This window comes from Arachis duranensis, chromosome 5, assembly GCF_000817695.3.
Source record: "Arachis duranensis cultivar V14167 chromosome 5, aradu.V14167.gnm2.J7QH, whole genome shotgun sequence".
NCBI classification, from domain to species: Eukaryota; Viridiplantae; Streptophyta; class Magnoliopsida; order Fabales; family Fabaceae; genus Arachis; species Arachis duranensis.
In genome coordinates, this window is record NC_029776.3 from 107,214,391 (window position 1) to 107,229,156 (window position 14,766).

At 34.7% G+C, this 14,766-nt stretch overlaps 1 protein-coding gene and 1 pseudogene across 1 annotated transcript; both read right to left on the minus strand.

The window, feature by feature from the left end:
• Positions 1-1,983: 1,983 nt before the first annotated feature.
• On the minus strand, positions 1,984-4,434 carry LOC107491438 (kinesin-like protein KIN-14C; annotated as a pseudogene).
• Positions 4,435-8,447: 4,013 nt separating this feature from the next.
• On the minus strand, positions 8,448-11,344 carry LOC107491510 (endoglucanase 9). The gene is made up of 5 exons (XM_016112353.3): positions 11,131-11,344; positions 9,681-10,184; positions 9,447-9,596; positions 9,251-9,362; positions 8,448-9,177 (listed from the first exon to the last, which is right to left on the minus strand). The coding sequence occupies exons 1-5, from the start codon at positions 11,338-11,340 to the stop codon at positions 8,684-8,686; spliced, it is 1,470 nt and encodes a 489-aa protein (XP_015967839.1). The 5' UTR covers positions 11,341-11,344; the 3' UTR covers positions 8,448-8,683.
• Between the last annotated feature and the right edge of the window lie 3,422 nt (positions 11,345-14,766).

The window sequence follows — 14,766 nt, forward strand, 5'->3', positions numbered from 1 at the left end:
TCTACTCGGTGTTATTTTCGGATCAAGTTTGAGTTATACTTTAGGTCATTCAGTCCGATTTAAAAAATTGTCTTTTACAATAAAATATATATTTTAGAGTGAAATTAATAATATTATATTATACTTTTATACTTAAATTAATGTTTTTTATATTATATGATATTATTTTTATTTTAAAATAATTTATTTTAGTATAAATATGATATAACATTTGTTAAATTTAATTTTTAAAAATAAAATTTTATTATTTTAATATATAAAATTTACAGAATTGTATATACTAATTTTGCATCAGGACAACTCAATATGTTATAAGTCACTCCAGAGTTGCGTCAAAATGGACTCTGATAAACTTTTAAGACCGAATCCGAGTCTACTCAAATTCAACCCGGCCCATAAACACCATAATTAGCATAAAAGAATCACTAAATAAGAAAAAAAAAAGAGAAGAAAGGTGCATCCAGAACATCTAATAAAGCTTCATGGACCAGCAACGGTATATTATTGATGGTGGTGATAGTTGTGTGATAGTTGTAATCTAAGTGAATTGTACACTAATACTAAATAGAATTGTATATTAATCACATCAAAATTCACATAAAAATAATTATAGAATTTTTATTGAAGTATCCACTGATAAATATAGTAGTCATCTAAATATTTTAATATTAAAATTCAGAAGTAATACTATAAATTACTTATTTAATTATGAAGTTTTACTATATAAATTAAACGATAATACAATCTTAAAATTTTACAAAAAAGCTTTAAAATATAAGATTTTAGAATAATTAGTATATTTATTTAGTAACATTCTAATAATTTTTTTTAAGATTTCACTATTATAAGATTTAGGGTTTAGAACTTCTACAATTTACTATTTTATGAGTAATATATATTATTTTTTGTTAGACATTTCATTATTATAGTAATATAAAATTATGACAAAAGCTAATGGCAACAACTTAAAAACTTCTATGACCATAACTAATGTTAATTTTCAAAGTGCTAAAAATAAGTTTTGTTTTTGGATTTTTCACGGTATTCTCTAACCCAACAAGTCAAGAATTAATCCGTCCCGAAATTGAGCTCCATTTAAGGGTCTGCCGTTAGCCAATGGGTTGCTGCATGCACAAGACAATTCGAACCCCCACTCCCGATACTTGCTTAAACAGACGAGTGAACTGACTACTCGACCAACCTAAGTCGATTAAGTGCTAAAAATACGTTACTCTTTGTTTTTTTCATTCACATTGGCCTCTTTTCGGTCTGTGCCTCTCCAGCTTATTATATCATTTGTGTCCAAACTCCAAAATACATTCATTTTTCCTTTTTTGTTGAAGACCAAACATTCTTTCATTTGTTGCGTTTTTGCCCACATAGTTATAGGCCCACCTCGCACAAAAAATGTTTGGCCTTTAAAATTACATAATTGTCCATACGGTAAACTTTTCAAAGTTACTATACTTATCTAGAAGCCCTTACTTAATGCAACATTGATTCACTACTCCTCTTATCACCTGTTTTCAATTCATTAGTTGGTCAAATCTCAGGCATCCTTAGCTATTATTACCCATTTACCCGGAGAACTCCCCATATATATAGTACAACAAAGAATGGTTAGTTGAATGTGACAAAGCTATTGAAGAATGACCAATTTTTGGAATTAATGAAGAGTCTATGGACACATCACAAGTTTGAAATTCCATAATATCTTCAAAAATCGTAAACTAAAATTTATTAGAAGGACAGAGAAAAATCCACAGCTTTGAGCCTTTGACATATTAGTTGAGTGGAGAACGGGGTGGTTGATTAAAAAACTGTAGCTTCGAGTATTAAAGATTGTCCATGAACCTATAAGCCATTATATATATAAAAAAAAATCTCAAATATATAGAAAATTTATTTATCTTCTTAATGAAATACTATTCTATTACTAGAGTGACTCACGTGAAAATTTATACTAAAATAAGTCTTTATTTGAAGCTTTGGGGTAATTAAATGGGTAATTTGGTAACTTCCAACTTGACGAAAAGCTACTCTCTAGATTGTGGCACAGCTGGAGCCAAGTCATATACTCCGACTGGTATATTCTAATTGGAGTCGTTAGACATTAAGACTTTGACGCGTTCACAATTTCATGTATATATTCTTCTTCTTCTTCTTCTCAATATAAGTCAGCTTCAAATAAGATACGCAATACAATACATGAATACTAAGAGGGATCTTGGACTGTTTTCCTTGTATAGAAATCCACAAGAATTATCTTGGCATGTGAATAACACAACACAGGCACTTTCCTTCCTTCGTGAGATCAAAAGCATTGTTAACGTCATCAAATGGCAAATTGTGTGTTATGTAGTCATCAATCCTATAACATCAAAAGAGGGTTCTTCATTTTTTCCCTTTGATTAAACCAAAGGCCTTCGGAGGGCGTGTGGCTGTCTGAATTTGCCGCTCTGTCCGAATTTGCTTGTTGTTCCGTGTTCTACACGCATCAGAAAATAAAGTATTAGGACAGAAGAACAGTACAAAGATTTTTACAAATGTATCTCAGAATGAAAAATAATAAAAGTTTATCAATGTATATTAGAAATCAAGTACCTCAAGTATCCCACAAATACGCAAAGTAAAGACAAAATGGCTTCCAGATGATTGTTCATTCATCTGTGTCCTCCCCACAGACCTGAAAGAAGAGAAAGGACACAAATCTTAAGTTATAAGTAAATTGTAAAACAAGAATAAAAATGTATTATGTATTATGGATATGATTAGTTGGAACTTGGAAGAGAATAATATTTCATTTCCAATTCATGTGAAAGAGCACACAGGTTCTTGCACATGCTCTCTACTCAAGAAATTTCGTTCAAGCATTGTATTGGAGGATCCAACATATATAAACCAAACCATACCTGCATTGCGCAGCCTGTTTTAGAAGTGAGGAAATCTTGTTCACGCTACAAACATCCACAATGGTTAGGTCAGAAACGTGTGTGTTTCCGTTTGCAACAAGTTTGTACTGCTTGCCAGGAACACTATTGTCTGTTCGTGTCTGGTCAATCCCACATGGCCTATTTGATAACAAATCCCTGATGGTCTCATTATATATTTCCAAGCTTGATGCCTACAAATGTTAACAGAATATTTCAGCTCCCATTCATACGTATAACCACATGAAAACCAGGACGAAGTATACTAGGTACCAACCTGCATTTTGTACTTCCAACCCTGATCTTTCAAAGATTGACTAATCTGGAATATCTATTCTAGAGAACGTGGTATCAACCCTTTCAAATCTGGAGCATCAGGCCTGCCTATCCTTGTGTAAGTTTTCCCCGAACCTGTTTGCTCATACGCAAAGATACACACCTGCCATAACAAGCCATGACCCTCTTGTCAATGCAGTTTGTACCAAAAAGAAAACCTAAAGTGTTGAGTATGCCATGTCAAAGTAAAAAATCAACCTTGTATCCATCAAGTGCACTCTGCACCAGCGGGGATATGTCTAGGAATACGTCATTCTGAGAAGCGTCGTGATTAAACACCCTGTCAAAGGTAAAAAGATGCTTCTTCCCTGTTGATTGATCATCAACGATGGCATTGTTATACTTGTTTGGCAAGCATAGGCACTAAGTGAAAATCATAACAAACAATAATAGCAGAGAGAATGGTGCTAAGAAATTTGTGCATATACCATTGTGAACCAATTCAATTCCCCGGCCAAGTGCTTCTGTTGAAGAAACGGCCATCTTAGTTACTGTGCCATCATCTGATAGCAAAGGTCCACACGGCAGAACACACGAATATTTCCTTTGAGCTCCTACAATTTGAAAATTAGAATAATGACCATTGGTACATTTGACATACAACTGAAGAGGAAATGTGGAGATGAGTATTACCATATTGGTGTTGTGCATTTCATTCCTCAGCTTCTCTCTTTCAACTATTTGAACTTCCTTAGCTGCTAATTTATCCTGCAGTTCATGTATGATTCTGGTCTGATCTTCAAGCATAGACCTAGCATCCATCTAAAAAAAATAAAATAGATGTTGGCATCAAATCTAGTAATCAAATGAGGACTATATATATAATACCATTTAATTATTTCCAATAAAATTTTAACAAAGCCACAAAGGTAAGAAACCTCTCCATGTGATACATATAAGTCAAATTGCCCTACCTCAACTTCTTGTGAGTTGCTAACTGCTCCTCCTGTTTGGATATTATCTCCTTTTGAGAAGAACAAGTCTCCTATAAAGAAAGCCCACTCTACTACGATATTATAACTTATGGGCACAGAAGTGTATAATAAAAAGGATAAAAAATTACAACGTTGGAAATCTGTACAAACCTCAATGCTGCATTTGTTTCTGAGAACAGGACAGGACAAGACACTGATGGACAGAGACACAAAATTTTGTGTTCTTGTATTCTGTTTGGTGATAAATTAGAACAAATTATGAAAATCCAATTTATTCTCATTTTTTTTGTTCAAAAAATTTAAGATGAAAAATATAATAATAAAAAATATAATTATGAAAAATTAACAAGAATAATAAAAGAAAAAATGAAAAATAAGTTGTGTCCCTTATTAGTGTCTCTGTGTCTTTTCTATCAGGATGGACACAAAATACACTAATTCAACGTCTCTGGACACATTATTTCTGTCTATGTCTTTTCTGCCAAACATAATTTTGTGTCTCTGTGTCAGTGTCCTCTCTACGCAGTCCAAGGGCCTTTGTTTTATCTATCAAGGAATCCAATTGTTTACATGATTCCCCCATACATTCTTTGCACTTTGCTACTTCTGCTGTTAAATCCTTTACTTGCTTCTGTTGACAATCACGGTAAGCAAAGTGAAAGAAAGAAAGACCATGTTAGGAATCAGAATACAAGTTGAATTCCAGTGCCATCATGAAGAACGATGCCAGCATAGAAAACAGCAGAACTGCATTAGCAGGTGAGAAAGAAAGATCAGACTAAAAAAACTTACTTTAACAGTCTCGTTAGCTGCTTCAAGATCTGACAGACGACTCATATTGTACTCTTGTGATCTTTGGTACAAGTCCTCATTTGAATTTGCCTGCAAAATTCAACAGTTTCAAAGAAAAAATGATAAATAAATAACAACGAGGGAATCACCAGGAATCAAATAACTGACTAGCATCATTAAATCAAGTGAGGAATAATCCAAGAGAGAAATATTTTTGCTTGACATATTTGACCAGTTTTTTTTTGAAAGAAAGAGCTCAACACACATGTGGAGCAAAAAAGATAAAATAATCCATAACAGTCGTGCAACTCCTATGTCATCTTCGGCATTGCCATCAACAACATGAGTCACTTACAACACCATTCCGTGGCATATGAAAAGGATTGATCCACGCATTCTCTAACCCCTGTTATCTTATTGTGAAAAATGAGATCATTCCTGCGTAACCAAATAGTCCATATCACTGAGAAGAAACTAACTAGCCAATACTTGCAAACATCTTTCCTCATTGGGACAGATCTCCAACTCTCAAATTGCTATTTCACAGTACCAGGGATAATCTACTCCTGGCCAAACGCCGAGGTCCAAGCACACCACACCTGCCAAGAGTACTCACAGGTAATAAGCAGATGTTTTATATTTTCATCTTCTTTCTTACATAACGTACACATAGTATCATTCTGTTGTATGATTCCCAGTCTACTAAGCCAATCCTTTGTATTAACTCGGCCTACCAAAACAAACCATGTGAACAACTCCACTCGTGGCGGAACTAGGCCTTTCCAAATTTCTTTTGTGAATTTGTAGCTCAGCATCTCCTCATCCATAGTCTCTTCCCGTAAAAGCTGCACAAATGAATTAGTTGAATAAATGCCTTCCTTGTTAAATTTTCACACCGCTCTATCTTGCACATCTGCTATCAATCTAACAAATTGCAGGACATGTAGTAGTTGGTTCAGTACATTTGTCTCCCATTGTCATAGTTCCCTTCTCCATTGGAAGTGCCACACCCACTCTATCCCATCCCAGAACCCACAATCCCCGACAATTGATACTTTTTGGTTTGAAATCAAGAAGAGTCTCGGAAAGTTATCTTTCAATTTTCCCACTTGTAGCCATGTATCTTTCTAAAATCTGGTGGACCTACCATCTCCTACTTCCAGAGCTAGCCCATCAATCATCTTCTGTCTGACCTATTGCTCCTTTATTTATACTTGACATATGTCTCTCCACAGTCCTCCCCTCTTTGGTAGTATTTGAGTTGACAACAAGTGATTTGGATTCAAGCTATTGCAAGAACATACAATCCTCTTCCATAGGGGGACAATCCTCCTTAGAGAACCGCCACCACCATTTAAACAATAATGCTGTGTTTTGGACCACCACATCACCCACCCCCAATCCTTCTAGCTTCTTTGGTGCCTGGATCATCTCTCATTTCACTAGTGCCATACCAGGTCGTCCATCATCTTTTCTCCAAAAGAATTTTCTCTGTAGAGAGATAATTCTCCGTGCAACCGCGTTTGGCATCTTGTACAAGCTCAGGTAATAAATAGGCAGGCTATTGATAACTGACTTGATGAGTACCAGCTTTCCAGCCTTGCTAAGAACCTTTGCTTTCCACAAGCTGAGTTTCTCTTCCACCTTATCAATCACCAGCTTCCAAGTTTTTACCAACCTTGGATTCGCTCCCAAGCTAATTCCAAGGTACCGCACCGGCAGAGCTGCCTCCTGGTAACCTAGTAGCTAACACATCCGGTTGACCCACTCCTGGCTGCAGTTCATTGGTATCAAGTTAGACTTCTCGAAGTTGATGCTCAACCCTGACATCATTTTAAAGCACCTCAAAAGCCTCTTGTAGTTCCTGACAGTTTGCTCCTCTGGCAGACAGAATAAAATAGTGTCATCAGCAAATTGTAGGTGTGATAGCTCTATCTTATCCCTACCGACGAATAGAGGAGATATCCGACTGTTTCTAACCGCCTCCCCAATCATTCTGTTCAGGACATCTATCACTAGGACAAACAAAAACGGTGATAGCGGGTCTCCTTGACGTATCCCCCTTTCCATTTTGAAAGGTTTCGACGGTGATCCATTAATTAAAATAGATATAGATGCCGATGTAACATACTCCCTCACCCACGCCCTCCATGTTCTTCCGAAACCCATCTTCTCAAGTATATTGTCAACGAAGCACCATTTTATTCTGTCATAAGCTTTTTGGAAGTCCAGTTTAATGATCGCTGAAGCCTTCTTCTTCAGTTTTAACCATTGCACAGTTTCACATGCTATTAAGCCTCCATCATGTATCTTTTTCCCTTTTACAAAAGTACTCTGTGATTCCCCCACTAGGCTTGGCATAACACCCCTCATTCTCTGTGTCAATATTTTAGAAATAACTTTATAGACACAGCCAACCATACTGATAGGTCTGAGGTCTTTAATCTCCTTTGCCCCAACGAATTTCGGAGCCAATGCTACCCAAGTGACATTAGCGCCTGTTGGCAATCTTGCAGTCTCAAAAAAGTTCATCACAGCTGCAGTGAATTCTGTGCCAATCTCATCCCAACATATTTGACCAGTTTATCAATGACTATCTTTTCTAGACTATAGCACAGTATTACCTTTCCCTCGGCAGCTGATTTCTCGCTCTGAATCCGCTCAAGCTCAGCTGATTTCTCTTTACAAATTTTCTCAGCCGCATTCCTGACTTCCTTTTCTTCTCTATAACGATTATCTACTTTCTAGTTTTAAATTTGAGAAAACTTAGGCCATTAGGCAAGAGGGGAAAAAATAGACTCTTCAGTTGGGATATTCAACCAAGAATTCTTATTCTCCCTTTGCAATTCTCTCTTCTAAATCAGAGATTCTCTTGTTCAATTCCTCCGTCTTCTTCTTCAACTCGATCTCTGAGAAAAACATGACAAAGGAAATGTAAGTAGTATGTAGCCTTTTAGAAACAGCAGCCAAAGCAACAAAGTAGAAAATTGAAGCTTTCTTCAACATCAAATTGTTAGGAATTTGAAATCATTAGACATTTACACTAAAGAAAGGCATCCCTATTCACGGATAATACTCTGCATCTTAGATGCCACAGTGTAAATAATAGTAGAATTCAAGGAAGTTATCATTCAACCACATATTTAACAAAACGAGTTGGGAAAACACTATAAAACTAAAACATCAACATAACAACCACCTAAGTACTTCAGCAAAAAAATAATTATCCAAATAAGATCTTTAGTGGGTATAACCTTACATAATAAGTTAAGTTCCCATGCCATTATTATTTGTGTATCTTATTCAGTACTATTCAATTAACATTTTATTGATGACAAAACATCTCTTAGCATTCACAAATCACAATTACCAAATTCATTGATGTCACTTTGCTTAAATTACTGCTTACTCCTTAGCTTTAGAGAACGCCATCAAAATGCACAAGATATGGGTATTTCGGTATTGTAGAGAGTAGGGAATCATAATATATTTGACTTGATGAATGACGATGACATAAATTTTTGGGGTGCTATGAGATATATAATGCACCACACGGCGTACAACATAAGTATTTGTGGTTGTGGATGGTAAAACTAAAACAAGACTAGAGGGTTAAGTAGATGTTTTTGTTGTATCTACAGTTAATTAATTAGGCTTAAGGCCGTAAGTCGTAAGGGAAAGCACTAGCAGTCAAGCAGTAGCAGCAAAGTAGGCTAATGGGCCGACAAGAGCGGCATTGATGTAAGTTGCAGGCTCGGAGTGGCTGTAATCACCGCGCTCATCGGGGAATCCGTCATTCTGGTTGGGACCTCCAACTATGGCTCCAAGGAGTATGTTAGGGTTTGGATTCATTGAATAGTAGAATGGTTGGAAGCCTCCATCACAACCTATTGCCTGCGGATGAGCTGATAGTGAAGGCAAGGAAGATCCTCTGTGGTGAATCCTCTTGGGATAGTATGGTCCATACCCTACCATGTATGACATCTTCAATGGGTTCTCTCCTAATATGTAGTCTACCTGCCTTTTCGCAATACTCCTCAATGTATTTGGAGTCACCAGGACTCCCCCACCGCAGTTGAATGTGTGCTTTGTTGCTGCCATATACTTGGAGTATGTTGTAAGCAAGAATGTTATCGATGTCACGTACTGCAGGTTGCTATCTGGAAGCTTGTACATAAGTCCCCCTGCGCATCAATTCCTTAATTAATTAATACTATTTTCATTTTCAAACTATATTTATTTCTTACTTTCACTTACCCTGTGTATATTGTGTGCTTGAAGACGGAGAGTTGGGCAAGATCTTGCACATGAAATTCTCTGCTTCTTGCTTATATTGTTCAAAGTTCTTATCACCGTTCACCAATGCTCTCTGCATTATAAACATAATCAGGCACCATTACCTTCTCTCTCTCTATATATATACACTTTTAGATGGTGCATTAGATTACTTTACCCTGGAAAGAAGGACATGTGCACCGGCATATTTGTTGTCCCAGCTGAAGATATCTGGTTGATCATCGGCTCCAAGGGACTTGACCAAATTATAGTAGTAAACAGCATTTGTTGCTCTGAAAAGCCACGCAGCTCCCCACAATAGCTCATCCTGAACAACCAACACAACAAAATGCTTATTAATGAATAAATTAGTGAATTATTCAAATGAATAATAACTGGTGTGTAGTGTTACCTTGAAACCAGAATAGGAGCAATAAAAAGGGCAAACTGCTGATCTAAGGGAACTACTATAAGAACCCTGATGCTGATATGCAAACTGGTAAACCTTCTGGGCATTCCTCAACAAGATGTTGGAGTATGTTGGGTCGACGGTTCGGAAGACAATGGAGGCAGCAGCAAGGGCAGCAGCAGTCTCAGCAGCCACATCAGAACCAGGGTTCTGAGGAGACACCCAATAAACAGTTCTAAGAGTGTCCATGTCCTCTGGCCTCTCCCAACACTTGTGGTCGACATTTGGGTCTCCAACACCAACATAGAGCCTCCCAGGTGTCGAAGTCGCGCACTTTAGAAGGTAGTCTGTGGCCCAACGAATTGCAGCCCTTGCTTCTTTGATTTCCGGACCCATCCTCTTCCCATATTCAAGTGTCCCCCATGATAGCATCGTTGTCGTGAATGCCATTGGAAAATTGAACTTCACATTGTCCCCTGCATCGTAGTACCCTCCACTTAAATCCACCTGCAAAACAAAATTTCATCTTCACTTTTCATTTTGCAATATATATTCTACCCCTCAAGTGGAAAGCTTTAAAAATAATTAATCACTGTATATAAAAAAATTAAAAGAACACATTATAATAAAAACCGAGATGAATTATGTAAACAAACATAAAAAATAAAAAAGAAGGAACTATCAGAGAAGATGGTGATACAAAGGCTTCTTGTTTATGTTAATGATTATTGTTTTTTGTTTTTAGGAAAAGACATTATATAATACATAAGAAGAATGATTTTTTTTTTCTATATTAGAAATATTAATGAGAAGATAATAAAAATAAATAATTAAGTATAAAATAATGTAAAGCAAGAAACATATTTTTCTAAAATACAATATCCCCTGTTTTGAATATGGGAAACTACGATAATGGGTCATACGAATTGACTGGTCAACAAGTTTAGGAAAAGTGGAAAGTGAAATGGACTAATGCATGCGAAGAGTAGAGCAGAGTAGAGTGAAGATGAAAGATAACAAGAGGCACAGAGGCACGCATCGCGCAGTACAAAGCTCCAATTAGCAAAGGGGAAAGTGATGTTTCCAATTCAATGACAGTGCCAAGATTCAGGAGACCGTGACTATTCAATTTTTTTTGTTTGACTTTTGTGTGCAGAAAAGAATCTTTAGTACTGTTCAAATCGAATCGCTCGGTATTAGGTAATGCTCTAAAAGAACAATTGGATGCGTGTAGTCTCGTGAATAGTTAGGACTAACGTGGATTTATTTACTAACTAATAATGAATTCACGATATACTTAGCATTGTTGATGATGAAGAAGCTAGCAGTAAAACTAACTAGAAGAGTAAAAGAAAAAAAAAACGTTAAGCAATGTAGATGATGATGAAAAAGTTGAAGCAGGGAAAAAAGGGAAAAGAAGTAGAGTGAAAGTGATGAAGGAAGATGAACATACATTGGCTAAACGACCATCGAAGAGGGCAGAGTTGGACCTCCATTTGAGCTGCTGGTCGGGAGGGAGCCTTCCAGACCTCTGTCCTTGGAAGAAGAGCAATGATTTTGCCAACGCATCCCTGTAGTTCACTGGGTTGCATTCCGCCACCACTAACAACAACAATGTCAACACCCCAAACAAGCAATTACTACTACTACTTGCCATGGACATTCTTTTTTTTTCTTTCCAATGTTCTCTGCCTCACTTGATGGGAATGAATTACAAGCCCTCCCCCTTTTATAATGCTACCTAACTTAACAAAGCTATCCAAGAGACTTAGCCCATACAATCACGTAGCGTAATTCAAGGCTTTTTGCTAGCCCCAAAATAAATATTTATACACTTGCTTCGCCCTTCAATAGGGGTTTTGATAAACTTCTATATGCCCCTTTTCCGTCCATGCAAATTTCAAAATGCCCCATATACATTGGCTATATCTTTATCTCAATTTTTATTTATTATTAATTTAATCATTTTATCAATTTTTTAACAAGTACATCATTCTTTATGCCAAAACAGTATTATGACATGTGATTTCAATTTATAATATTTTTTACGATAATATATACACACTAAAAATATAATCATCAAATTACTTATCATATATTTATACATAAATATATATTATTTAATTTATTTTTAATATATATTTTATACAAATAATTATTTTAAGTACTGATTTTTTATGTACCTAAAGTATAATTGATTTGTTAATCATTACTTTCGCATTTATTTACAATTTTACACCAAATAAAACAACGCTTTCTAACCATCCCTTCGTATCTTTTGCTAACTTATGCATGACACAATTTTCTACAGAATATTTAGCGACCATTTTGCAAATTTAATATCTTTCAATGTCTAATAACACCGTCCATTTATTAATATGTGTTCTATTTGCGTATTTAAAAATATTTGTCTCATCCATTATATCTAAATAGTGTTTGATTCATTTTTAGTTTTTAATCGACGATTTTATTAGTTATTAACTTATTATTGCCGACTTGATAACCAAACAGTCATAGCATTAGTAATAATTTGGTCTATTCACATAACTTTCTATTATTAAGAATTTTTGTTTATATCATCGGTATTTTGGGACAAATAATTTGATATCAGAAAATAGAATGAATATTTTCAGTTCATTATTTTTTATTCTTTTCCCTTCTTTTGAGTATGTGAAACAAGAAAATTGCAAATCATCAGCAATTTTCTTCTTGTTGGCTCCCGGGCAAAATTTAGCAATTGCATATAAATTATAAAAAAATGATTTAATTTTCAATTTTAGTGTGCACATAAATTACAAAAGAATAAGGATATGTATATTGTTACGGCAGCATTATCATTTTATTTCATCCAATGATCGTTATGATGTTCACGTCAAAAATAAAATAAAACCAAAATCATTATGATGTTTGATAAAATCTTTGTTTGATGTATAAAAATAGTAGTAGTGGCCAGTGAGCACTCCATTGGCCAATCCATTTAGGCTTATTTTATTTCATAAAGAGGGAAAAGACATGAAAATTCAAATGAATGAAGAATGGCCTAGTTAGAAAAAGACTATACAATATAGAATAATAATGTGACATGTTTAGTAGTATGATAATTGATAAGATCACACGAGATTGTAGGACCATTAGAATCAAGAATTTGGAAAACACACATGACATATTCCTCTGATTATGTTCCTCTTGTGATTGGCTTGTGTTCCGCCATGGAATCACATGTATCCTCAAATGGATCAAAACCAAACCTTTGTTTGGGAGCAGTTAGGACCGGACGAACTCATTCCTCAAAGACCAAAAGCGCAAAGTTACCAATATTCGCATTGGCTTATTATCTTTTGTCAACATTCACATGAAAAGAAGGGGCGTGAATGGTGCCATTTTACTAATATCATATGCTCCTCGAATTACGCTAAGCAAACGGCGCCCCATTGAGTTTACCATATAATCACATTTTCCCTATTTTCTTATTACTATTTAATTAAGGAAAATCTCTTGCTTTTTCAGTGTTTTTGCTTTCAAATGCTGTGCTGCTTTTCTTGCTATCTCCCAAATCCTGTCTACTTTCTACTTTCTTCCTATCCTTGAGCCAATACTTTGAATCTCCTCGTTGCGCGCTTCAAAATTGTCTATTTAGTTTAACTGTTTATGCTAACCAGCAGTTTTCATTTTAAATGCGTGCCCTCGTTAAATTTATCATAAATAGAAAAGTAATATAAAAAAAATTAAATCTTTAGCTAATTTGTTAATTAATACGTGCTTGGTTAATACTAGCTATTATTATGAGAATTAGATGAGTATAAATCACAAAATCAACTTGCCAAAAATTTGTTTAGATACTCTCTAATAATATATTAGAGTTGAGGGTAAATATACGATTATCATTGATCAATTTTATAAGATTGAACATTTATAGCGATCTACCAACAATCTTAGAATAAATTATAGAGTAAGATCATAATAAAATTAAGTGAATTTGACTCCAACTTACAAAATTAGCTCATAAGTGATGAAATATTTAAATCTTTATTGTTCTATCTCTGATAAACTTTAACAAGTATGATAAGAATAAATAAAAATAATTCTAGAAACTGGCGCTTGCAGATACCGGATATCATGTCTGCAGTACTAAGAAATTAAAAATCAATGTTGAAAACCGTTACTGACAGTTGAATATGCGAAACCTGCATGAATCATGCATCAAGAAAGGCTTTGTTGTTTGCTTGACTCTCTGCTCTACGCTAAGTCGCTAAGTGCGTCGCTAACCATTACCATTAGTTCTCTTTAGCCTTCAATCCAAAATAATTTAGTCAACTAATGCTGCTGTATTTACTATTTAATTTACTCATTCCACATGAATAAAGTTTATTATAATATTTGGAAAGCAAATCAAGTTCACCATTTTTTTACAACTAACTTATCTAATTAAAAAAAAAAATAACTAACTTCTATGTTTGTTATCCAATAAAAAATATACTACTACTATCGTTAACAATTATATACGAAGCCATCTTTTTTTTATCCTATTGGATAACCGTACCATACACACACACACTAAATGTAAATCACTTTCTTGTTTATTATATCATATTTAAAAGCACATGTGCATAATATCTTTAAACAAAATAGAAATCACTTAATATCTTCATAGTTTTACATTGTATGTAATAGCAGATCGAGGCTCAATAGAAATAAGTTTATATAACTTTATTAAAGAATATTTTCGACTATGAATTACACTACATGATACAACGGCTTGTAAGTCGTAAGTTCGTAACGAAGATAACGTGGTGAAGCATTCCAGCACCTTTGCCATAACAACAATAATATTCAAAGCAACAATGTTATAGAACTCATTTTTTTTAAGCCAATATCAATTATTTTTTTAAATTATTTTATTTATCTCTAAATATTAGATCATAAATTATTAATTTTAAATTCTATATTATATATATCTTAAAAGAAGATAAATAAACATGCAGTGACAAATAAAACATTGGTAGCAAGAGAATGTCAGAAACACCAAATAAAGAATAAAAGAGGTAGATCAAAGTGAAAAACCAGAATTTGAAAAGATAAGTGTACTTTT

Bases quoted from the DNA above. Each gene is read 5' to 3' on its own strand.
- LOC107491510 (XM_016112353.3), bottom strand. From the start codon at position 11,340: ATGTCCATGGCAAGTAGTAGTAGTAATTGCTTGTTTGGGGTGTTGACA. The intron at 10,185-11,130 runs GTATGTTCATCT...TTTGTTTTGCAG, and splicing joins TCGATGGTCGTTTAGCCAAT to GTGGATTTAAGTGGAGGGTA. The intron at 9,597-9,680 runs GTAACACTACAC...TTGGTTGTTCAG, and splicing joins GCTCCTATTCTGGTTTCAAG to GATGAGCTATTGTGGGGAGC.